Source organism: Myiozetetes cayanensis, unplaced genomic scaffold (assembly GCF_022539395.1).
Source record: "Myiozetetes cayanensis isolate MyiCay16 unplaced genomic scaffold, myiCay2020 scf20-37, whole genome shotgun sequence".
Lineage (NCBI taxonomy): Eukaryota > Metazoa > Chordata > Aves > Passeriformes > Tyrannidae > Myiozetetes > Myiozetetes cayanensis.
The window spans coordinates 7,443,614-7,468,173 of record NW_026087412.1 but is presented as its reverse complement, the minus strand read 5'-3'; the positions used below and the strand labels follow the sequence as shown (position 1 = coordinate 7,468,173).

At 45.3% G+C, this 24,560-nt stretch overlaps 3 protein-coding genes across 4 annotated transcripts; 1 reads left to right on the top strand and 2 right to left on the bottom strand.

The window, feature by feature from the left end:
• The first annotated feature begins 518 nt into the window (after positions 1–518).
• On the top strand, positions 519–5,325 carry ANKS4B (ankyrin repeat and sterile alpha motif domain containing 4B). The gene is made up of 2 exons (XM_050317342.1): positions 519–696; positions 3,874–5,325. Exons 1-2 carry the CDS (start codon positions 533–535, stop codon positions 4,946–4,948), a joined length of 1,239 nt encoding a protein of 412 aa, XP_050173299.1. The 5' UTR covers positions 519–532; the 3' UTR covers positions 4,949–5,325.
• A 1,279-nt stretch (positions 5,326–6,604) lies between these two features.
• LOC126641057 (ketimine reductase mu-crystallin-like) lies at positions 6,605–16,261 on the bottom strand. Its single transcript, XM_050317368.1, has 8 exons — positions 16,044–16,261; positions 15,700–15,850; positions 14,611–14,673; positions 12,419–12,520; positions 11,720–11,903; positions 10,282–10,403; positions 9,445–9,529; positions 6,605–8,777 (listed from the first exon to the last, which is right to left on the bottom strand). Exons 1-8 carry the CDS (start codon positions 16,214–16,216, stop codon positions 8,713–8,715), a joined length of 945 nt encoding a protein of 314 aa, XP_050173325.1. The 5' UTR covers positions 16,217–16,261; the 3' UTR covers positions 6,605–8,712.
• LOC126641056 (ketimine reductase mu-crystallin-like) lies at positions 6,605–24,505 on the bottom strand. Of its 2 annotated transcripts, XR_007629195.1 has the most exons (9): positions 24,275–24,505; positions 23,928–24,078; positions 23,053–23,115; positions 21,315–21,416; positions 20,879–21,062; positions 20,500–20,621; positions 19,565–19,649; positions 18,607–18,897; positions 6,605–8,489 (listed from the first exon to the last, which is right to left on the bottom strand). XR_007629195.1 is itself a non-coding variant. In XM_050317366.1 (8 exons), the coding sequence occupies exons 1-8, from the start codon at positions 24,445–24,447 to the stop codon at positions 18,833–18,835; spliced, it is 945 nt and encodes a 314-aa protein (XP_050173323.1). In that variant the 5' UTR covers positions 24,448–24,505; the 3' UTR covers positions 18,069–18,832. The 2 variants fall into 2 exon arrangements, 1 of the variants encoding a protein (XP_050173323.1); XM_050317366.1 differs by lacking the exon at positions 6,605–8,489 and having other exon boundaries at positions 18,069–18,897.
• Positions 24,506–24,560: the final 55 nt, after the last annotated feature.

Genomic DNA, 24,560 nt, shown 5'->3' with positions numbered 1-24,560 from the left:
GCAGGGCAGCACCTTGTTTTCCAATGCAGCATCCCAGTAAAAGATGGGTTACAAAGGACTTCACCAGTACAGGTAACTGCTCATGCTTTTCATCCCATTGAACTCAGGGGTACTTTATTACTCGGGGTGAAACCTGGTTGCACTGACATTCACGGCCTTTTGAATGATTTTTGAAATTTTTGAAGGTTTTTTTTTGAAGTTCAAGCTCCTTTTGCAGTTTTCCCAGAACAGTCAGGCAAAGACACAGAGAAGATGAATGACCCCCCTCTGTGTTTAAGTAGTCGAATGTGCAGCCAACAGCAAACGGCAGAGGCGCCTCCCAGGAAACAAAAGCATTCCCCACACCACGGCCTCACTACCTGTGCAGAGCTCCAGAGAAACTGCCTGCAAGGATGAACTTTGCCTCCTCATTCCCCTCCTCACAGGGACCTCTCATCTTGTAATCATTAATGAGCCGTCCCCGTGATGGAAGAGTGACTGTACAGCCTGGAGATCGCCCGGAGCTGCCTCGGGAAACCAGAACCTACCGAAAATGTCGAGCAGGTATCACAAAGCAGCGGCCGATGGCAACTTGGACCTCTTGAAAGAAGCCACTAGGAAAGACCTCAACACTTCAGACGAAGATGGGATGACACCCACCCTTCTGGCAGCATACCATGGGTATCTGGAGGCTCTGGAAATCATATGCCGGAGGGGGTAAGTCAACCAGCCTCCATTGCTGAAAGCTTGTGGCTCAAAACTACAGTTAGTGCTCGTGTTCCTCATGCCCCGATGAGCTCAGACCCAAAAGGCTGAAAAATCACAGTAATTTCTTTCAATGCGTTGCCAAGAATTGTTCCTTCATTTACAGTGGTTTAGGCCCAAAGCCTGTGAGGGGTGGTCTGTCCATGAAGTCCCACCGGCATCAGTGGGACCACACTGTGTCTGGAGCCTGCAGGGACTGGGACCTGGGTGGGACTTTGCCTCACTGTAATGCAGGAGAAGGTGGCCTTTAGATGATTTCCTTGAGATGGCCTTACAGAGAAATGCATTGTTTGAAACATTTTTAGCGAAAAAGATCTCCCATTTTCTTCCAAAGTGCAGTCAGTAGACACTGGTGATGATTTAGTGCTGTCCAGAGGCAAGTCACAACTGAGAGTTTTGAAACAGTAACATCTAAGATGGTTATTTCTCTGTTTTTTATGGCATTAACAACTACCATCATGCTAAAGCTGAAAACAATATTTTTTCAGAGGCTGTGATAGGATCCTTGGGAACTAGAAAAAAAAAATAAGAAAAGAAAAAAAGAAAGAAGGTTTTCTACAGATTTATTTTCTAATAGTAATATTGCTGTATCATACATGTCCTACATGATTAAAAAGGCTTATTGAAATGGTAATTACTTCCTTTTAAGCTGTGATTCTGTATTAAAATTTAATAAAAGAAAATCTGCTCTTGTGTAGAGACACAATTAACGAAATGTTCTTTCTGGGCTGAGATGAAGATTAAGTTGACCTGTATTTCCACTGAAAATAGTTTAAAACAAATTGGAGGGAAAAGCTGAATAAGTATTTGGAGGTCTTCCAGTTTTATTAAAAATGGAGTTGAAAAAAAATGGTTTTTCCTAGATTTACTTTATAGCTCATTGGGCTCAGGCGTGGCTGTAGTATCACAATAAAAAAGACCTTTGGACTGTGTGGTTATTGCTGTGTCCTCAGGAGAAGCAAAGATTGGTTGACAATTTTTCAACTTCTGTGATTAATGCAGCTTTAGGGAAATGCCTAGTCATTAAGGTTTGGCCCTGAACAACTAGCTAAGAAATATATAAGAAAAATACTATCTAACTCTTTTTCTTGGTAAAGGGCACTTTGGGACAGTTTTGCACTCAAAATCTTCAAATATATGCATTCACCTCTACTTTAATCTAAGATTTTTTGGTGTGATCAGTGGTTGTCAGAGATATGGCTGTAGCCTGACTGGTTTTCTTGGGAGAAGCTGAATTTTGGAAGCCTCACAATCTGTTCTCCAGTCAATTAATGTTTTCTTGTGAGAAAGTATTTTAATTGTTTCTAACAAATTTGTCATTTCCTTGAAGAGGTTTCCTGACAAAGGCTCTGAGATACAGGGTGGGTTTCTTTAGAGTAGCTGCAGATTTTGGGACTCTCAAGCTTGCCACACATTCAGCCCTTGGAAAAGTGTAGCAATGCTAACAATAAACCCCTTTCATCTTGAAATAATTCATCTTCCCAGGCATCAGGAGACATTTTCTCTTCCTGTCTTGCAGGTACATGAATAAAAGCAGCACCAAGTAGCAGAATCTGCTCTCTTTTGAGTGAGCCTTTTTCTTGGGAAAGCAGGGAAAGGAGGAGCATGAGAACCCAAAGTAGCTGTCAAATCTTATTCAAAGTCCGACTGAGCTGGGAACAGCCATTCTAGTTTGTCAATTGTTTGAGACTCAAAGGCTGGCAGGTTCCACAGGGAGAAGAGACCACAGACAGCTGCAAAGGGACCTGGGGGAGGTTGGATGACCCAGCGCTTCCAAGGCTCGGGATAACACAGCCCGTTTGCTAATGTGGGAATTCAGGAATCCAGCACGTTTGGCCACAGTCAGGCAGTTCCCCAGGGCAGAGCCACAAGAGCAGGAATATGTACACATGGTTTCCATATGTGTGAGTGGAGAAACTTTGATCCTCAGCTGCCACCTCCCTGCGGCAGGGCCTGCGCTCCCACAGCCGCTCCCGCTCGCTGGTGCTCCCCAACAGAGCAGCGTTCACAGGGAACCCTGACCTTGCTCCTGCCCTCAGGCTGAGGGATGTGTTCAGATTTGGCCCTCAACAAACCTGGTAGTGCTTTCCTTCAGGGAGGTTCAAAGCCAGAGGTCAGTGCCTGAAGGACACTTTGCGGCAGGACGTGCCACTCCTCTCATAGTACTACCAAGGCTTGAAATGCTTGAATTCCCAAGGGTAGAGATTCTCCTTGTAAATTTGGTCCCTGGCTCTGAAGTTGTTAAAGATTTTGGGCTGCTGTGGCTGCCTTGGTTGTTGGTCACAAGAAGCCACAAGCCCTGTTCTGAACATTGCAAATGTTGATCCTGCCAAACGTGTATCGAAACATTGCAGCCGACTCTTGTCTGCAGGCAGCAGTTCAGTGTGAAGTCAGTGCAAGAGTTAAAAATAAAGCAATGCTTTTCACTGGCTTTAATTTCAATGGAAAAATGTGGCCTTTTATTTTCAAATGAGCTTCTGCTTTTCAAACCCCCATGAGCAAAAGCAGCCAGAGGAGAACAAAAGAGTTGAAGAAAAACAATGGCATCTGTCTGGGTTTAAACTAACAGCAGTGGAGACAAATGTGTAATCAGGGCTTTACTCTTAATCATTTACCTATTACTTACCCCAAAAGTTACTGCATGTACTCATTAAATATGTATCACTGTGGTCAGTGAGGAAACCTCCTAATATTGTCCCTGCATTTCACACACAAAACGGAAGAGTCGTCAAAACCCCTTTAAAATATTCCATGCAAAAGCTATTGAAACAGTTTTGCCAGTAATTCCAATGAGAGTAAGTCAAAGCCTGAGCCCACTTTGAGCTGCCATACCCTGGGATGACAAAGGAAATACCCTGGCTGTGTTATGGGGAGATGGATAAGCAGTCACACCCAGCCCTGTGAGCTCGTTTAATTCACAGACAGACAGGGTTTAGAGCTTGTGCCACACACGCAGCTCGGGGCTTGTGTAAGTGGGTGCAGCCCCGCTCCAGTGGCTGGAGCCCAGCTGACCCATTGTCACTGGGCTGTTCTCCTCAGAGCAGAGCAGAGCTGAATGTTTGGTGTCTGTTCAATCCCAGTGCTGTGTGTGGGAACACCCAGCTCACTGTGTGCTGTTTTCCTTGTCAGAGGCGACCCGGACAAGTGTGACATCTGGGGGAACACGCCCCTCCACCATGCTGCCTGCAACGGCCACCTCCACTGTGTTTCCTTTTTGATCAACTTTGGTGCCAACATCTTTGCTCTGGACAATGATCTGCGCACTCCCCTGGAGGCGGCTGCCAGCAGGGACCGCAAGGAGTGCGTCCAGATCCTGGACAAAGCCGCCACCGAGCAGATCATGCTGAACCCCAAGAAGGTCTCCAAACAAAAAGCACAGGCCCAGAGGAACGCTGAGAAACAAATCAAGGAGTGTGAGAGGCGCCAAGAGAAACACCAGCATGAGATGAACCGGAATTACATGAAAGAAAAGACTGGCACAGTGAATTCTTCCAGAGGAACACACTCCAGAGTAAAGCTGCCCGGTCTCTTTGCTTCCAACACCACAGGTACTTTTTCCAAAAACCTGAAAGATACCTTGAAACTGAAGGCAAAGAAGACAGCTGGCAGCACAAGAAGCCAGGAAACACAAAGAAATGACCAAGAGGATGATACAGGTCGGAGAAGTGTGATGCATTTGTTTGATGAGAAAGAGGAGGATGAGTTACTGAATGACCTTGATGAGAAAAACGTCGCTGATAATAACAGTCAGCTCTCCATTTTCCAGCGGCCGGGTCTTGGCAAGATCGTGTTTGGAAGGAATTTGGCTGCGAATGTAAATCCTGGAACTGTGTCTTCTGAGAAAGAAGGTATCAGCTTTACAATGTCCAGTGAGCTCTTCCAGTATGAAAATGCTGAGAATGGCAAGGAAGATGATGCTGAAAATGGTGCTGATATCCCTTGGAATGAGGAAGAAGTCGTTTGGGATGACGAGGAAGCAGAGAACACACCCCTTGAAGTGTTTCTGGCATCACAGATGCTGGATGAGTTTCTTCCAGTCTTCATGAGGGAAAAAATTGATTTAGATGCTCTGATGCTGTGTTCAGATGAAGATCTACAGAGCATTCAGATGGAACTTGGGCCAAGAAAGAAAGTCCTGAATGCTGTGAATAAAAGAAAACAGGCACTCAAGAACCCTGGAAAAACTGTAGATACTTGCTTGTAAATAATGCAACTCCTTTCAGATATCTGCTAAAACAAAAGGCAGAGAGGTAACCAATTGCTTTAGAAAGTACAGCAGGGACAAAGATTTTTTTCTCTCTACATAGATGGCTGTGGTGCACAGGATATTAAGTTAAGCATATTCTGTTGAAAAGAAAGAATGTGAGGGTAAAAACCCAAAAAGCTTTTTCTCCCTGAACTGTTTATGGGGTTTGGATTTCTTTTGGTCCAGATAATTTAAAATATCAGTGAAGGCAAGCCATGCTACATTCCTTTATAAAGCCCTTCCTTATTTTGTCCAAAACCAGAATGCAAAGAGCATTCTCAGAGCTTGAGAGCTTTGAGTTTTCTCCATTTACTTCTGTTTGTTCTGATCTTCCTGGTACTGATAACATGTTAGAAATAGCATCTGAATCTTGATTTCAGCTGTGGTTTATTGACTCTAATCACCTCTGAATGAATGTAAATAAGACTAATTTGCAACAAGTTTCATATTTTTGACTAGTAAAAGTTTTTACTACTGTATTGATAATAATTTAAAAATACATGAAGTATCTTGCCAAGACATGTTCAGTCTGGGTTGTATTTTCTTTTCTCATCTCATTAGACTGGATCCAATTGCTACAACCCATCGTGTGCTAAATGTCATCAAGACTGCAATACCTTTCCTTGGCTGGACTTTACACTGCATTCTTTCCTGTACTGCAGCAGGCTGATATTTTCTTCTATTAGGCAATCACATCAAAGTCCTGCTCTGTGCAACCTTCCATGATTACTGTGCTCAGCACAGTCACTGAATCAGGCACCCTCCTCCAACCTGCTGGGTTGCTTTCATTTGGGCTAAGAAATCACCCAATGTTTAACAAAGCAACAAGGAAACAATGACTTACATACTTGAAGGCATACAATCAGTGGATTTTAAATCCTCCTTCCCTATCCTGGAGATGCAGATGCTTCCCCTTCCTCCTGGCAGCCACAGAAGAGGCAAGCCCAGCCTCATCTGCCTCTGCACCCTCCAGTCCCTGCAGCTGCAGCAGCTGAATTCCACTCTGGGTTGACACGAGGTCTGTCCTGCTCTGACAGCTCTGACAGTGCAAAGTGCTGAGCATAATGCACCTTTTTCAGGCCAGATTTTAAATAATTGGGTTAGATTGATTTATCCAGGAATTGCTTGCAAAAAACTCTAAGTGTGCAAACGCCTGTCACTGATGGGAGTCAAATGTAGGTAGCAGAGAAGGCACTTTAGGGGAAATCAGGACCCAAGTATCTCTAAATTGCACTGAAAATCTGCCTCTTTGCTTACTCATCTGCAGCCTCTGACAAGCAGAGATAACAGTCAGTTTATGTGCAGATGGTCTCTGCTCAGTTGTCAGAGGCATCCTGTGTTCAGGCATGTCCTTACATATTCCCACTGACTCTGTGGAGCTGGAATGAGCAGCACCAGACCTATGGGAGTCCCTTGTCCTTCAGAAACTGCATCAAGAGAGTGAAGAAGCCCCAGAGCTCCCCATATGATACTTATTTTTAGGCAACTGAATCAATCCCATTTTTCAGTTTTTATTCTTTTTAATTAAAAAGGTGCAGTAGTGCTAACCCTTTTCTTGGGTTAAAACTAGAAACTAATCCAAAACTAGAAAAGTAACAGACAACAAAATGAAGCTGAAGAAAAACAGTAGTATTTATTTAATTTTAATATAAATGCAAGTTACACCATTTCTTGATCCACTAATTTGTAAGAGAAGGAAACATGGAAATTGATGCTGTTCTTTCCCCTCGAAAAACTTAAGGATGGCATCCAAGCAATTCCCATTGTAACTGAACCGACTCCTCTTCCTGACATCAGAGGTACAACACTGAACCAGGCTCCCAGGACCTCCCCCTGCCAGTGAAAGCTGAGAACACCGGGGGTTTCCAGAACCAGCTCTTTGGGCTGGCTCCATCTACTTTTTAAAGTGTATAGTCCGTAGGAGAGTAGGTGTGAAAACAAACTAGACTTGTCTTCTTCCCAAACACGATGTTTCACCTCAGATTACAGATCTTGTGTTACACAAGGCCCAGGACTGGGGGATATTGCTGTAAATAGTACATTTCCATGCAGCTCCATACACGGCTTTCATGTTTGCCTCACGTTAGTGCAGATCTCCATCACTGAAGTAACACAACTGAGTCAACATACACACACTTCTGGACACCTCAGAAATGACAAAGATGAAATAAGATGTAAAAATAGAAGGGTAATTTTGCTACAGTTAAAATGCAAAAGCTCATAGAGAAATGTCTGTTGGAATAAACAGGATCAGTGTAGTTCAACTTATCCACACGAGCACATCCTTTGTCCCTGTTCTCTTACTGCTCTGATACCCTTTCTATGCTACCTCTGCACGTTACAAACTGCCACTTACTACTTTTTTCCAGCTAGCTCACACCAGGCTTCTAACTGGGAGTATTACTTACATCACACCTGCACTGTACTCATTAGCCTCTTCTATACTTCCCTCTGCACCACCCAGGGCTTTAATGCCACCTGCTTCTGAACCTCCTTCCTCTTGCTCCACTCTATTCTGCTGGCTCTGTGTCACCTCTTTCACAGCATGAAGAGACACTTAATAGCCTGCCTGAAATACTATGCAAATAGAAATAAAATTTCCCAAGGCACAGCTCTAGCCTGAGACAGGAATTTGTTTCCAGGGCAATAGCTGTTTTCCAGCAGATGCTCGATCTCTTGCAAAGCAGTTGCATAACAGCACAAAACTGGAACTCTTCCTTATGTCACTGGGTTCCTCTGCCAGGGAAGGATCATGAAAATTCCTGCCCCAGCTAATATTTGGGATAACAGAACAATTACTAATTGAGGCATGGCACAGCCAAACTGAAAATATTTCCCTGTACACTTGAAGTTTATTGTACTGAAATGTGTTTGTGTGGTTCCAACCTTCAAGGAATTTAGAAAGAGAACTTACAGGCACCAGAGGTTAATAGCAAAAACTGCCCACAGAACAGAGATAAAAGTTAAATCAAAACACATTTTAATTCTCATATGAAGATGGCAGCACCCCATCAAGGAATGAACTAAGGGAGGTACTGAGCAGAAATCTAACAGTGTGGAGGCATAATTATTTATATAAACTCCCACTCAGACCTGTGCTCTTAAACGAAAAACCATTGGGTCTAGGGGTGGGGAAGATGGACTGCAAGGGTTGAAAATAAAAATGGTGATGTCCAGGTCCCAGTGTCAGTTGGAAGGGAAGGAATGTCCAGGAGTCAGAGGTGGGCTGTGTTCCCAGGAGACCCAAGACAAGGTTACTGTCACTGGAGCACTGAAACCCACAGCTGCATATAAACTACCATCACAGGCCAATATGATGCCAGAGTCCATTGTCCAAACTGATGTATTTTACAGCAGCATGAATTACCTCTCTAAAAACAACAAAATCTATAGAAAGACTTTGCCTACACAAATAATTAGGGAGGAAAGGCATAGATTCCAGAATGACACCAAAATATGTAAAGATACCCTGGTTAGTATCACTGCAAACATCTGATACCTGCTGTTACAAGAGAGTCCATTTATTAGCAACACTGCAGGTATTTCAGACTTGCAATCACAAAACTTTAGAAATCAGTTGATTGCTGAATTTTTACTTTTGATTCTTGACTCTTCTAGAAGGGCCACTGTCAGATGAGATTGGGCCTTTCTTGTTAACAAAGGATCCAAGGAAACTCAGTGCAAACCATTCTCTTGCCCTCATTGGCATTGTAGATTCCCCTTTAGTTGGCAGCTGACCACGCATCATAAACAAATTTTGCTGCCACTGCATCTTCAAGAGCCATCCCTGTAAAAGAATTAAAGGCATCTTCAAACAGTTCTTCAGCTGTACCAACAATTTAGTATCAGAAGGCAACAGAAGGACGCAGGAAATCATCTGAGTGGGAAGGAACAGGAATTATTCCCCATCCCAAACACCTACAGTGCTACATTCAGAGCCTGTGGCCATCGTGGTGGGTCTGCCCTATGAAGTTCATGGAACAGCAGGAATCTAATTTGCAGTGCTCCTATCACCACTTGGCCCTTTCAGAGATGTCCTGCAGTTCAGAGCATGGTAATTCATCCCCACCCCTGCTCTCTCCCCAAACACCAGCCCCACACCCCACTGGCACACGGTGTGCAGGTCACACAGAGCCCGTGGGTGCAGCAGCGGGGCAGTCGGGCTGCAGCTGCATTCACAAATGCTGCACTCATGTCCTGAACCACTTGGAAAGGGAAAATGGACTTCCTATTGTTTGCCTGCTTCCCTATCACGCTTCATTACATCAATCCTGCCAGACAAACAAACAGGGAAATCAAAAGGGGAAATGCAAATCACATCCCACTTCCCTGTGGACAGTGCGTGGCCACAGCAGCTCTGAAGATGAGCAGCAGCTTTCCCACGCACGGGGGACCCAGGAAATAACAGGGCATTGTTTCCTGTCACACTTGCACACACGAGGGGCTGCTCTTACCCAGGGACTTAAACACTGTTGTTTTCTCAGGCAGGGCTGCTTTTGTACCCTTCAATACCTCTCCTAGCTCAGCAAAAATCTCTGCCTGTGGAAAAAATACACATTTATTTAAAACCATAATATCCATACATGCAGAAAGGGAAAAACACTTCTTTCCCTGAGTGACTTCAGAATAAAGAAATCCTCCAGCTCTGCATGCCAAAACCGATTCTTTTCCATGGTGAAGCAGATCAGTATTCAGACAAATAATATAGAAACTGGACAGAAATCAGAGCAGCAGAATGGTTTCCAAAGAGAAACAGCTGGCACACTTTCCACACTCAGTGAGGTTTTGTTACAGTGGATAGCTTGTTCCTTATCCAATAAAACACACGGGATCCCACACACATTACCATATCTGCAGCTCTGATGTTAAACCTCAAAAGTGCAAATCACATTTGCTCTGCAGAAACATTAAAAGGGAAAAAGAAAATGCCATTGAACCTAAAAGAGTCCCTGCTGTCAAACTGGTGCAGATCACTGTCTGCTCAGCTTGTGTGGTCCATTCTCCAGAGGTCTGATGTGTCAATCACACTGAAATCTTATGGGAAGAAAGTTACAGGTTTTCATAAACAGATTTGAAGAATATTTAAGACAAACAAACACTGCAGGAAATGTAGATCTTTGAAAAAACAATACATTGTTATCCCACCCAAAGGCCAATGCTGAGCACCTGCTACTGTAATATGGTGTCATGTAAGGGTAGATACAAAAGTTTCAGTGCAGGGCATCATCAGAACACACTCATTTTGTGGCCAATTGCCACAAAAAAAAGCCCATCAATTACAGAAGTCTTACCCCTGATAATATAACATCTCCTGATTCGGTACAAGCAGCCTCTTTGGAATCCACGAACAGAAAGCAATTCTTCATCAGTTCATCGTCCAGTTCTCTCCAGTCTGGTCTGCTTGCCCCAATAGCTAAGAGAACAAAACTGATAAACTTGGGAGCAACGTTTAAAACAAATTCAAACCACATGTTGCTCAAAAGATGCGTAAAATAACAATGGACAGTATTGCAGAAATGTAATATACAAAAACCATGTTAGCCATGGAGATGTGTTGATTGATAAGACAACAAAGAAACATTCAGTATTTGATTTGTGAGTAGAATATCCTTATCAGCAGACTGTGGGTAACCTTGTAACTTTATAAGCAGTACAAGCTGAACAGACTATGGGTTTTCACTGATCTGGAGAAATTGAAAGCAACTCAATGAGCTTAACTTCTTACACACAGTGCCAAGAGCTTTATCCACTTCTTAAGGGCTCAAAAAACAAACAAGGAACCCAACAAAACCCCAAACAATCACACAGTTCTACTATAACCATAATTTTTTTCAAGTGTCCAACTGTTACGGAAAAGTAAATTCCATGTTGCCCAAATGCTTCCTCAAACAGCACAAATGCCTCAGTGAAGGGTAAAAAAAGAGGCAAAGAAAGGAGAGAGGTCTTTGTGTCTGTGTCGCTTCAGTGACTCTGGACCTTAATTGATTGGGGTTGTGTTTTCAGCTTCCATGCCATGACACAACACAGACAACAACTTTCAATGACAAAGGACTAAATTGAGGTTGAAAAATTGGTAGGATGCTGCTGGAATGTGGGACCTTCCTTTAAATTGTTCCCCTGGAGAAGCTGCTTTTGTCTTTTTACTGCGCTATCTGGAGAGGCCACAAGGTCATCAAAACCAGGCCCACAATTAATCAAAATAAACAAAGAGGGGCATGTCCAGAGACTCCAAACAGTAGTGTGGCAACATCATTACAAGGCAGGCAACAACAACAACAACAAGCACCCCCCAAACCTCACCACAATTACAGGTCAAATTATGACGTTCTTAACTCAGTTATTGCATCTTTGTAACTCAGGCAAAAAAGTAAATCAATGTGGTCAGCCCAAAAAGAAACAAATAGAGGGGCTTACAAAATTGGTGGAAAAAAATATGCCAACTACAGATGGCAATGTTAAAATGAGCAGCAACCACTTAGGCAATACCATGTCTATGTGGGTCATTTAGATGGGGAGCAAGGTAAGAATAAGGGACAACATGAGGGCAACGAGGATACACCACCAGGGAAAAAAAGCACATCAAGTGGTCCAGCATCCATTTGCCAGAGGAAAAGTCAAACCAAAACAAACATTTATTCCAAGAAGGAGAGAGAACTGCCTTTCAGCAGATGTTGGTGCTAAGCAATGTGATAAGAAACACATCCTTTACACAAAGAGAACACAGCCTACCATTGATGTGGGCACCTGGCTTTACCCAGGCCCCACACAGGATGGGCTCTGTTGCCATGGTCGCTGTTACAATCACATCAGCCCCCACAACGGCCTCCTGGGCAGAGGAGCAAACCCGCACGGCACCATGGACAGAGCTGGCAAACTTCTCTGCTTTCTCCTTGGTGCGATTCCATATCCTCACCTGCAGGGGGAAAAGGAGGTAAAACAAAACAGGTGAGCTTGGACAATTTCTCCTTGCTGAACCAGAATACTTGGTCTCAGTTTTCCATAGATAGTCACATGTATCCTAAAGACTGGGCTTTCCTCCCCTTTAATGTTCTCATCACACAAGTGACTAAATTCATGAGCACCCAGCTACATTTCAGCGACTGTTTTGTGGTAACAGAGTAACAGCTCTTCTCAAATGAAAACACTTCCAATAAATTCTTTTAAGCAAAAGTCACAGAAAGCTTATCCAAGTATGACAGACAGGAACTTTGGAGAGCCAGCCTTGGTGTTGTGGGAGCACTGCTCAGCAGTAGCCAAAATACTGGGGTGTTGTTTGAGCTGCCAGTGCAAGCACTGGGAGGGCTGGGGGGGAACATCATCTCCATCTCAGCCAGACCTCACACAACTTCATTGCCTATACTTTTTTTATAATAAATCCTGAAACATAACACAGAACAATAAATGTATCTGTGAAGATGTGTTCATTACCTCTTTAAATGTGAACAGTTCTGTGAGGATTTCATAATGGCTGTATGCTTGAACACCAGCTCCCAAAATGCTCAGCACCTCTGCAGAAGCTGGCATTAACAACTGAAAGGCATAAAAAATAAAATAAACACATAAAGGACAAGAGGTTCACAGGTATTACAAACATATTTCAAAATGCTACAAAAGACAAGCAGTATTTTTAGTCCTTTTAAATAACAAAAAAGTGGGTTTGGTCAAAAAGCTAGAATCGATTCATATCAATATAAACAGCATTCAATAATCACTGTATATCAGGGGTTTTAATGCAAAAGCTGGTATCAAAACACACCTTGGCTTAATTCCACTTTTGAAATGTCTGACTGCTGAAATTCAGATGTAAGATGTAACAGCATGGACTAACACAAGTTCTGGGGCCTCAGCACAGTCCAATATTAGCAAAATGTATTACACCCACATGACTGATTAAGTAAATGTAAAACCATACAAGATGTTCTGCACTGGCTGAGAACAGGCCTCACAATTCTAAAGGCTCTCAGTGCTGACAGTGGCAGCTGCACAGGTAAACTGCTCCTGGAAGACCCGCTCTAAACCCCCTGTTTGAGTTCACTGAAGCCTTACATCATACCACAAACACATCCTGGCACTGCAAGAGCCACCACACATCTAACATTGTCAAAATAGGGATGCTTCTGAGGAACAAAGAATAACATTCAGTTCTACAGCTGCTTTGGGGGTTCTGGTTTACTTCTTGCCTGTGATTCACCAACACTTGGCAAAGGGCAAGGCAGGGCTGCTGGAGCCCAGCCCTGAGCTATCCTGTCTCAAAAGCTTTAGAATTGTCTGGGCTCTCAACACTTAATTCTGCTGCAAACAAATTGAAATCATCTCATTGATCCCATTTTTCAGCAATAAGAGCTTGTTTTGGTGTTCCTTGCAAAGACTGGGAAGCACTGATTTCAAAGGTTCTCTGCACAAAAGCAGGGGGCTTTGAAAAGCAAGTGCCATAAGGAGGACAAGATGACAAGCAGGAGCTGAACTCAAACACTCCTGAACATTTCCCAAAACAACAGATGGCAAAGAGGGGTCTGATCTTCAAGTCCCTTCAGCAGCCAAGCTCCTTGGAGGCAGCAGAGCCTGGGCTGTGTAAAGACCATCACAACTGCCCAAATACAGAATGGCCAAGATGAATGAGGGCCTGTAACCTCATGGCCAAGGAGTTCATTGTCAGCTCTTCTGGCCTTTGGTCCAGCAGAAGCTCTTGGGCACAGGTTCTTCCCTCCAGTTTTATGTCAGTTCAGCTCCATTGCCATGGATGGAGTTCCCCTGGCATGAAGGCTGCCACTAATGAAGTGGTGAGATCAGCCTTGGTTTGGATGCAAAGCTGAGGGGGGACAAACAACAGTATTTTTCAGCTCTGGCCCTCTTCTTATTGCCTCACCCTCTGAGGAAGGCTAAAGCTCTGCTGTGCAATGGATGCTGACTTGCACTCTCCAGCTAGAGCCAACCAAAAATACTTTCAAAAAAAGAATCAAACATGACAATTTCCAACTGAAATTGAAGTGATGCAAAGCAACACAGAGCCAGATACACCTCACCTGCCTTTAGACATTCAGTTTATGACCATGGTCAGGGATAGTTATCTAGACAACTTCAGGGACACTGACAGACTGACAGACAGACAGACAGCTCTGGGCAATCATCCATCTATACTGGGCATCATCTATTTTAAGAGGACCCACACTGACATCTGGAAATGTGCCTTTTTAACTCTTTCTACAAGTCCAGTGCCACCCACCTGTCCTGGCCTGACAGGAGAAGGTATCTGTGTCACTAAAACTGAATGTATCACCACAGGTACAACACCCAAAACTATAAAGAGGCATGTGAATACAAACACAAAAGAAAGAAAATTACACAGGAAGACACCTCCGTAAATTCAGAGAAGAGAGTGCAACAGAAGCCACAAAAACAGAGCTTGGGTTCCTTCTCCAGTCACACACCAAGTGTTAAAGCCAGACGTGACTCACTCAAAACACAAAACTATGATTGTAAGCTTTCCCTAAAAATACATATGTTATCATAAATCTAATTTAAAGCTGTATTTCATGAAAGTTCACATGCACTGAAAGCCATCATTCCTTTGAGTTATTTTAGAGCAAACTCTGCCCCACTTCAGAGAACAGAAGGCACACCTTGGTAGCAATGGCAGAAACTGCAGCTGTTCGTTTTGCTGTGATGACACTGCCATCCAGGACCTTCAGAAAAATTCAAACAGAAGGAAATGAACACTCAAAAGGTGAGGAAATACAGAATGTTTTCATCCAATTTGTGAATGAAGGGCTATTAAAGATATAAAAGATGCACACGAATAAAAGTTGGCAATTGCTAGTACAGCAAACACAAAGTCACACTTAAACTGGGCAGATTCTCTGGGCATTCCAGTTCTTTCATGTCATTCCACCATCACAAAGGGAGTCCAACTGGTCAGAGCTGAATCACCCCACATTAACCCACCTCCTTAGGCACTGCATTTCCCTGGCTCTCCAGCACTGGGAATACATGGATGTGACTCCAATTCTCTGCACTCCTGTAAGACCAGGGACCAGTGCAAGCTGGCAGTGGTTCACCAGTCAGCACTGTCTTGGTCTGTACCATGGGGTGACAGGGAACTGTGGAATTCCTTTAATATGTATCACATGTGGGGCACTCCTGCCTCTCTGTGCATTGGCCACTGCCTACAAACAGATTAGGGGGCTTAAAAAATGGACAGCTTTGGTATAAGGGACCAAGATAGTTTTCTTGACCAGTTTTTGCCCTTAAATAATTATTTTTACTAAAGTCTAATGCAAAGTATCGCTATTCTTAAAAAAATTCTACATTCTTTAAATACAGGGGAAAAAAGCAATCAGACTCTGAATACTATTCCCTGCAACGCAAATTGTGAATCTCTTTCAACTGAAAATTAAGATGGTTCAAGATCAATTCTTTATTCAGCAAGGTGTTGTGGGATTTTTCCTTTGAAATGCAAGGTAAGCTTTTCCTGATTATTTCTCTCCACCATTCACCCTCTCAGATATCAGATTCAGTCACAAGTAGCAGTAAAGTAGCACACTGAGTACAGTTTAACACATATAGAAGACTTTAGGCCAAATCCTGATTTGAATTTGCATTGATGATTTTGGTAAACTCAGGCCAAATTACAGCAGCTCAAGCTTCCAAGAATCAGAAGGGAGAACCGACAGCATTACCGGGAAGGATGCAGGGGCACTCACGAGACTTACAGCTCTCAGAGTACCATTGCGAGGGTCAAACAAGAGCACGGTCGCTTGGTGAGAAGGGGCAGAGGAATCCTTCAGGTGCTCGTAAAAAGTCACCAGCTTGGTCGTCAGAGCATCATCCGCAGCGCTGTACGCGGGCATGACCCCGAGGTACCTTAGCAGAGAATTCATTCCCTGCGTTACCCACGGACTTTTCGCAGCCGCCGGGCCGGCACCATCCCCGGCCACCGGCCCGTTCATCCCCAAGCCGGCACCGAGGGCCTTTCCCGGCGCTCCCCTCCCTCCCCCGGCGCCTTCCCCGCCCGCCCTGCCCGGGTGCCTCGCCGTGCCCGGGGCTCGCCGCTCACCCGCCGTGCCCGGGCACGGCCAGCACGGTGCGCAGGGGCTGCACGACGCCTCCCGCGGGGCCCGACGAGAAGTTGCCCAGGGCGGCCTCCAGCGCCGGCAGCAGGAGGCTGGAGCGGGGCAGGTGCTTCTCCACCTCCTCGGCGCCGATGAAGGCGGGCGGAGCCGAGCCCATGGCGAGCACCGGCACCCCGGGACGGCACCGGGACGGGACTGCGACACCGCCCGCTCCGCCGCTAAGAACCCGCCGGGGCTGAGCCGCCGCCTCGCCGCGGAACCGCCCCGCGTCCCGCCCCGCCCGGCCCCGGCCCCGCCTCGGCCCCCTCCAGGGGTGATGGAGACTTTTCAGAAGCAAAAATAGCTCGGCTGCCCACACCTGGAGATGCGCAGAAAAAGGCGTCTTTTAAATCTAATGCTGTTCTTCGGATGCGTGTCTTGTGCTGTCTGATTGATAGCCCTTAAGTGCTGTAACAACCCGCATTCTTCGGAATGTGGTTTCCTCACCGGCAAAATAGGGGTGTTATGCTCCAATTGACATTCCACTAAGTCCGTGTTGTTGAAATTTATCTATTAGTTTTTCCAGCCCCTTCTTCACACCTTGTTTTATAGGACCTTTTTTCTGCCTTACTGGTTTGACATTAGGTTTTAATGATGCTCTCACAGGTTCTGCCAGTTTTGAATGTCCCGGGGCACCCATAGCACATACCAAGGGCATAACTGTTTTCTACCTCAGCCAAGATTTCTTCTTCTGATGGGTCAAGCGACTGTAACATAAAATTTGGGCTTCCAGAGGTTTAGGTTCAGGGATATGAACTTCTATTTTTCCTTCCTCAAAAGTTATGTGTGCTTCTAATTTGCTTAAAATGTCTCTTCCTAACAGGGGCATAGGACAATCTGGACTATCATATATAAAAATTGATACGTTAACCACTTTTTCCCAATTATAAATTTCAAAGGTTGCAAGAATGGCCGATTTTGTCTATCTCCAGTGGCACCGAGTACATTAATAATTTTCTGACTGAATTTCCCTTTACATGTATTTAAAACCGAATACACATCTCCAGTATCTACTAAGAAATCCATTTTCTCACTCACCAGTGTTAATGTAACCAGAGGTTCAGCTGGGGAATCACACCTCTGGTCCCTGTCACACATCTTCCAACATTAGCAGCTGTCTTGCTTGATGGGGAGCCCTGGGTGGACTCTAGGGTCTGGCAGTTCCTACCTGTCCCATTCCCACTTCCAGTGGCCCTCCTCTCAACAAATAGCACACTGATCCCTGTCCATCTACCTGTGTTGGAGTCCACCTCTACTAATTCCTCCTCTGCCTCTGCGGCGACCCCATTTTTGGGCTTTGTTCCACTAACACAGCTACTTCCACGCTGCTTCCAACAACTTACTCGAATTCCTCACAACATATCCAATACAACCGGAATATCAGTCCTGTCAGGGTCCTCGGGTCAGACAATGCCTTCAAATACCTCCACAGCTTTCCCTGGGTCTTCCCTAGAAGTCCCTGCTAAGTTTTCTAAGCACCAGTGGCTCGTTAGTTCCCATTGCTCACCTCAGCGGGGCTCGCAAAACAGCCCTGGGGTTCTGGCCTGTCTGGTACCCCAGCACCGAAACAGCAGCACTGCCCTGGCCCCCTGGCAGCCCAGGCACACGGCCAGGGCTGTTGGCAAAATGCCCCCTGGCACGATTCAGGGAGGTGAGCAGCGGTGCAGCAGCAGCAAAAGCAGAATATGGCCAGCCACAAGCACCAGACTCTCATATACAGTCAGGAAAGGGAGTGCTGGGGCGAGCACAGGAGCCTCCTCCTTATCAGCCAAACAGCACTAGCAGATGCTAATCGTGCCAAAAGGTGTGGTTTAACTCCAGCCAACCCCAAGCACCAGGCATAAAATCTTTCATGTGCTCTGGAGTCCTCAGGATCCTGGAATCCGTGAAGTGTCAACAGCATTGTCCCATCTGGGTCACCAGAAACTGTCACCAAAAATGGTGAATAAAACCCTCTAACACTCTTTGCAGCATTGGAAAGCGGCATTACTTTATTTTTGGTGCTGGGCATGCAGGGGATATCTCCTCCTATCACACCCCCAGCTAGGTAACATACTGATTCAGATCTCTGTAACTAATGCATATTCATGACATTTCCCCAGATCATACATGCATGCTAAACATTCTTGCCAATTCTTTTACATATTTAAATCACTTCTCAAAACTCATTTACGTTAGAGGAGGGATCTCTTGAGGGTCTCTGTGGTCATCTGGGGAACATCCTATTCTGAAAGTTATTCGGTTTTGGTCACAGGCCTCCAAAAAAAGTTTCTTCTCCTTGAATGCATCCCAGATGTGTGGTCTGGCCAAGGCAGACCTTCTTATCATTGTTGCTCAGAACCACAGTCTTTGATCTCAGGGCCAGGATATCCACTTGCACACATTAATCACTGATATGGGTGATTACAGGACTAAGCACTGTCTGTTAAAGCTAAAGGAATTCACAACTCTTAAAAATTATTTGTTACAAATTAAGATTTTCCCAACATCACTGAATATATCTGATACCTGCTGTTACAAGAGAGGTCCATTTATTAGCAACACTGCAGGTATTTGAGACTTGCAATCACAAAACTTTAGAAATCAGTCGATTGCTGAATTTTTACTTTTGATTCCTGACTCTTCTAGAAGGGCCACATTCAGACAGGACTCTTGCCTTCCTTGTTAACAAAGAATCCAAGGAAACTCAGTGCAAACCATTCTCTTGCCCTCATTGGCATTGCAGACTCCCTCTTTAGTTGGCAGCTGACCACGCATCATAAACAAATTTTGCTGCTACTGTATCTTCAACAGCCATCCCTGTAAAAGAATTAAAGGCATCTTCAAACAGTTCTTCAGCTGTACCATCAATTTAGCATCAGAAGGCAACAGAAGGACGCAGGAAATCATCTAAGTGGGAAGGAACAGGAATTATTCCCCATCCCAAACACCTACAGTGCTACATTCAGAGCCTGTGGCCATCGTGGTGGGTCTGCCCTATGAAATTCATGGAACAGCAGGAATCTGATTTGCAGTGCTCCTATCACCACTTGGCCCTTTCAGAGATGTCCTGCAGTTCAGAGCATGGTAGTTCATCGCCATCCCTGCTCTCTCCCCAAACAGCAGCCCCACACCCCACAGGCACACGGTGTGCAGGTCACACAGAGCCCGTGGGTGCAGCAGCGGGGCAGTCGGGCTGCAGCTGCATTCACAAATGCTGCACTCATGTCCTGAACCGCTGGGAAATGGAAAATGGACTTCCTATTGTTTGCCTGCTTCCCTATCACACTTCATTACATCAATCCTGCCAGACAAACAAACAGGGAAATCAAAAGGGGAAAAGCAAATCACATCCCACTTCCCTGTGGACAGTGCGTGGCCACAGCAGCTCTGAAGATGAGCAGCAGCTTTCCCACGCACGGGGGACCCAGGAAATAACAGGGCATTGTTTCCTGTCACACTTGCACACACGAGGGGCTGCTCTTACCCAGGGACTTAAACACTGTTGTTTTCTCAGGCAGGGCTGGTTTTGTACCCTTCAATACCTCTCCTAGCTCAGCAAAAATCTCTGCCTGTGGAAAAGATACACATTTATTTAAAACCATAATATCCATACATGCAGAAAGGGAAAAACACTTCTTTCCCTGAGTGACTTCAGAATAAAGAAATCCTCCAGCTCTGCATGCCAAAACCGATTCTTTTCCATGGTGAAGCAGACAAATAATATAGAAACTGGACAGAAATCAGAGCAGCAGAATGGTTTCCAAAGAGAAACAGCTGGCACACTTTCCACACTCAGTGAGGTTTTGTTACAGTGGATAGCTTGTTCCTTATCCAACAAAACACACGGGATCCCACACACATTACCATATCTGCAGCTCTGATGTTAAACCTCAAAAGTGCAAATCACATTTGCTGTGCAGAAACATTAAAAGGGAAAAAGAAAATGCCATTGAACCTAAAAGAGTCCCTGCTGTCAAACTGGTGCAGATCACTGTCTGCTCAGCTTGTGTGGTCCATTCTCCAGAGGTCTGATGTGTCAATCACACTGAAATCTTATGGGAAGAAAGTTACAGGTTTTCATAAACAGATTTGAAGAATATTTAAGACAACCAAACACTACAGGAAGTGTAGATCTTTGAAAAAACAATACATTGTTATCCCACCCAAAGGCCAATGTTGAGCACCTGCTACTGTAATATGGTGTCATGCAACAGTAGATACAGAGGCTGTCTGTTTGATCATAGACACACAGAAGCATCAGATTGAAAGCAGTTTATCCTTCAATCTGTCCCTGGCAAGTGTTTACAACTACATTTGATGCACTAAAAAGATTCAGTGCAGGACATCAGCAATACCAACTCATGTCAAATCCAAGCCAACTGCCACAAAAATAAAGCCCATCAATTACAGAAGTCTTACCCCTGATAATATAACATCTCCTGATTCTTCAGCAGCAGCCTTCCTGGAATCCACAAACAGAAAGCAATTCTTCATCAGTTTGTCATCCAGTTCTCTCCAGTTTGGCCTGCACGCTCCAACAGCTAAGACAACAAAACTGATAAATTTGGGAGCAATGTTTAAAAGAAATTCAAACACCATTTTGTTCAAAAGATGTGTAAAATAACATTATTGTGGAAATGTGCAAACCTAATATACAAAAAATGGTCCACTAAAGAGGAAAAGTCAAACCAAAAAGAACATTCATTCCAAGAAGGAGAGAGAACTGCCTTTCAGCAGATGTTGATGCTAAGCAATGTGATAAGAAACACATCCTTTACACAAAGAGAACACAGCCTACCATTGATGTGGGCACCTGGCTTTACCCAGGCCCCAAACAGGATGGGCTCTGTTGCCATGGTCGCTGTTACAATCACATCAGCCCCCACAACGGCCTCCTGGGCAGAGGAGCAAACCCGCACGGCACCATGGACAGAGCTGGCAAACTTCTCTGCTTTCTCCTTGGTGCGATTCCATATCCTCACCTGCAGGGGGAAAACGAAATGAAAACAGACAGATGAGCTTGGAGAATTTCTCCTTGCTGAACCAGAACACTCGGGTTCAGTTTTCAGAAGGTGTCAGTACCCTTCGAGCGGCCAGTGCAAAGCACAGCACTGGGGGGCCTGGGGGGAGCGTCAGCCAGACCTCATACAGCTTCATTGCCTGTACTTTACTTATAATAAATCCTGAAACATAACAGAGAACAATAAATGTATCTGGGAAGATGTGTCCATTACCTCTTTAAATGTGAACAGTTCTGTGAGGATTTCATAATGGCTGTATGCTTGAACACCAGCTCCCAAAATGCTCAGCACCTCTGCAGAAGCTGGCATTAACAACTGAAAGGCATAAAAAATAAAGAGAACGGGTAAGAACAAGAGATTCACAGATATTACAAACAGTTTTTAAAACGGTATAAAAGACAGCAACACAGTCCAATATTAGCAAAATTTATTACACCCACATGACTAAGTAAGTGTAAAACCATACAGTGATGTTCTGCACTGGCTGAGAACAGGCCTCACAATTCTAAAGGTTCTCAGTGCTGACAGTGGCAGCTGCACAGGTAAACTGCTCCTGGAAGCCCCCCTAAACCCCCTGTTTGAGTTCACTGAAGCCTTACATCGTACCACAAACACATCCTGGCACTGCAAGAGCCACCACACATCTAACATTGTCAAAATAGGGATGCTTCTGAGGAACAAAGAATAACATTCAGTTCTACAGCTGCTTTGGGGGTTCTGGTTTACTTCTTGCCTGTGATTCACCAACACTTGGCAAAGGGCAAGGCAGGGCTGCTGGAGCCCAGCCCTGAGCTATCCTTGGGACTCATTTATGCATTTGCTGAGGCCACTCACTCCTGTCTCAAAAGCTTTAGAATTGTCTGGGCTCTCAACACTTAATTCTGCTGCAAACAAATTGAAATCATCTCATTGATCCCATTTTTCAGCAATAAGAGCTTGTTTTGGTGTTCCTTTCAAAGACTGGGAAGCGCTGATTTCAAAGGTTCTCTGCACAAAAGCAGGGGGCTTTGAAAAGCAAGTGCCATAAGGAGGACAAGATGACAAGCAGGAGCTGAACTCAAACACTCCTGAACATTTCCCAAAACAACAGATGGCAAAGAGGGGTCTGATCTTCAAGTCCCTTCAGCAGCCAAGCTCCTTGGAGGCAGCAGAGCCTGGGCTGTGTAAAGACCATCACAACTGCCCAAATACAGAATGGCCAAGATGAATGAGGGCCTGTAACCTCATGGCCAAGGAGTTCATTGTCAGCTCTTCTGGCCTTTGCTCCAGCAGAAGCTCTTGGGCACAGGTTCTTCCCTCCAGTTTTATGTCAGTTCAGCTCCATTGCCATGGATGGAGTTCCCCTGGCATGAAGGCTGCCACTAATGAAGTGGTGAGATCAGCCCTCGTTCGGATGCAAAGCTGAGGGGGGACAAACAACAGTATTTTTCAGCTCTGGCCCTCTTCTTATTGCCTCATCCTCTGAGGGGAAGGCTAAAACTCTGCTGTGCAATGGATGCTGACTTGATTAGCAGGCCAACCAAAAATATTTTCAAAAAAAATATTTCAAACAAAAAATATTTCCAACTGAAATTGAAGAGACGCAAAGTAATACACAGCCAGATACACTACAGCTGCCTCGTCCTAGCCTGTAAAGAGGCATGTGAAGACAAACACAAAAGAAACAAAATTATACAGGAAGACACCTCTGTAAATTCAGAAAAGAGAGTGCAACAGAAGCCACAAAAACAGAGCTTGGGTTCCTTCTCCAGTCACACACAAAGTGTTAAAGCCAGACGTGACTCACTCAAAACACAAAACTATGATTTTAAGCTTTCCCTAAAAATACATATGTTATCATAAATCTAATTTAAAGCTGTATTTCATGAAAGTTCACATGCACTGAAAGCCATCATTCCTTCGAGTTATTTTAGAGCAAACTCTGCCCCACTTCAGAGAACAGAAGGCACACCTTGGTAGCAATGGCAGAAACTGCAGCTGTTCGTTTTGCTGTGATGACACTGCCATCCAGGACCTTCGGAACAATTCAAACAGAAGGAAATGAACACTCAAAAGGTGAGGAAATACAGAATGTTTTCATCCAGTTTGTGAATGAAGGGCTATTAAAGATATAAAAGATGCACACGAATAAAAGTTGGCAATTGCTAGTACAGCAAACACAAAGTCACACTTAAACTGGGCAGATTCTCTGGGCATTCCAGTTCTTTCATGTCATTCCACCAGCACAAAGGGAGTCCAACTGGTCAGAGCTGAAACACCCCACATTCACCCACCTCCTCAGGCACTGCATTTCCCTGGCTCTCCAGCACTGGGAATACATGGATGTGACTCCAATTCTCTGCACTCCTGTAAGACCAGGGACCAGTGCAAGCTGGCAGTGGTTCACCAGTCAGCACTGTCTTGGTCTGTACCATGGGGTGACAGGGAACTGTGGAATTCCTTTAATATGTATCACATGTGGGGCACTCCTGCCTCTCTGTGCATTGGCCACTGCCTACAAACAGATTAGGGGGCTTAAAAAATGGACAGCTTTGGTATAAGGGACCAAGATAGTTTTCTTAACCAGTTTTTGCCATTTAATAATTATTTTTGCTAAAGTAAACGCAAAGCATCACTGTTCTTAAAAAAATCCATAAACTGTTTTAAAAAAAAGCAGTCAGACTGAATACTATTCCCTGCAATGCAAATTGTGAATCTCTTTCAACTGAAAATTAAGATGGTTCAAGATCAATTCTTTATTCAGCAACGTGTTGTGGGTTTTTTCCCTTTGAAATGCAAGGTGAACTTTTCCTGATTATAGTACGCAGGGGCACTCACGAGACTTACAGCTCTCAGAGTGCCACTGCGAGGGTCAAACAAGAGCACGGTCGCTTGGTGAGAAGGGGCAGAGGAATCCTTCAGGTGCTCGTAAAAAGTCACCAGCTTGGTCGTCAGAGCATCATCCGCAGCGCTGTACGCGGGCATGACCCCGAGGTACCTTAGCAGAGAATTCATTCCTTGCGTTACCCACGGACTTTTCGCAGCCGCCGGGCCGGCACCATCCCCGGCCACCGGCCCGTTCATCCCCAAGCCGGCACCGAGGGCCTTTCCCGGCGCTCCCCTCCCTCCCCCCCGGCGCCTTCCCCCGCCCGCCCTGCCCGGGTGCCTCTCCGTGCCCGGGGCTCGCCGCTCACCCGCCGTGCCCGGGCACGGCCAGCACGGTGCGCAGGGGCTGCACGACGCCTCCCGCGGGGCCCGACGAGAAGTTGCCCAGGGCGGCCTCCAGCGCCGGCAGCAGGAGGCTGGAGCGGGGCAGGTGCTTCTCCACCTCCTCGGCGCCGATGAAGGCGGGCGGAGCCGAGCCCATGGCGAGCACCGGCACCCCGGGACGGCACCGGGACGGGACTGCGACACCGCCCGCTCCGCCGCTAAGAACCCACCGGGGCGTCCCCGCCCTTCGGCCCGGCCCGGCCCCGCTGG

Bases quoted from the DNA above. Each gene is read 5' to 3' on its own strand.
- ANKS4B (XM_050317342.1), top strand. From the start codon at position 533: ATGTCGAGCAGGTATCACAAAGCAGCGGCCGATGGCAACTTGGACCTC. The intron at 697-3,873 runs GTAAGTCAACCA...TTTCCTTGTCAG, and splicing joins GAAATCATATGCCGGAGGGG to AGGCGACCCGGACAAGTGTG.
- LOC126641057 (XM_050317368.1), bottom strand. From the start codon at position 16,216: ATGGGCTCGGCTCCGCCCGCCTTCATCGGCGCCGAGGAGGTGGAGAAG. The intron at 14,674-15,699 runs GTAAGTCTCGTG...ATTTTTCTGAAG, and splicing joins GCAATGGTACTCTGAGAGCT to GTCCTGGATGGCAGTGTCAT. The intron at 10,404-11,719 runs GTAGGCTGTGTT...TTGTTCTCTTAG, and splicing joins GCCAGGTGCCCACATCAATG to CTATTGGGGCAAGCAGACCA.
- LOC126641056 (XM_050317366.1), bottom strand. From the start codon at position 24,447: ATGGGCTCGGCTCCGCCCGCCTTCATCGGCGCCGAGGAGGTGGAGAAG. The intron at 21,063-21,314 runs GTAATGGACACA...TTCCCCCTGCAG, and splicing joins AACTGTTCACATTTAAAGAG to GTGAGGATATGGAATCGCAC. The intron at 19,650-20,499 runs GTAAGACTTCTG...TCTTTTCCACAG, and splicing joins GAGATGTTATATTATCAGGG to GCAGAGATTTTTGCTGAGCT.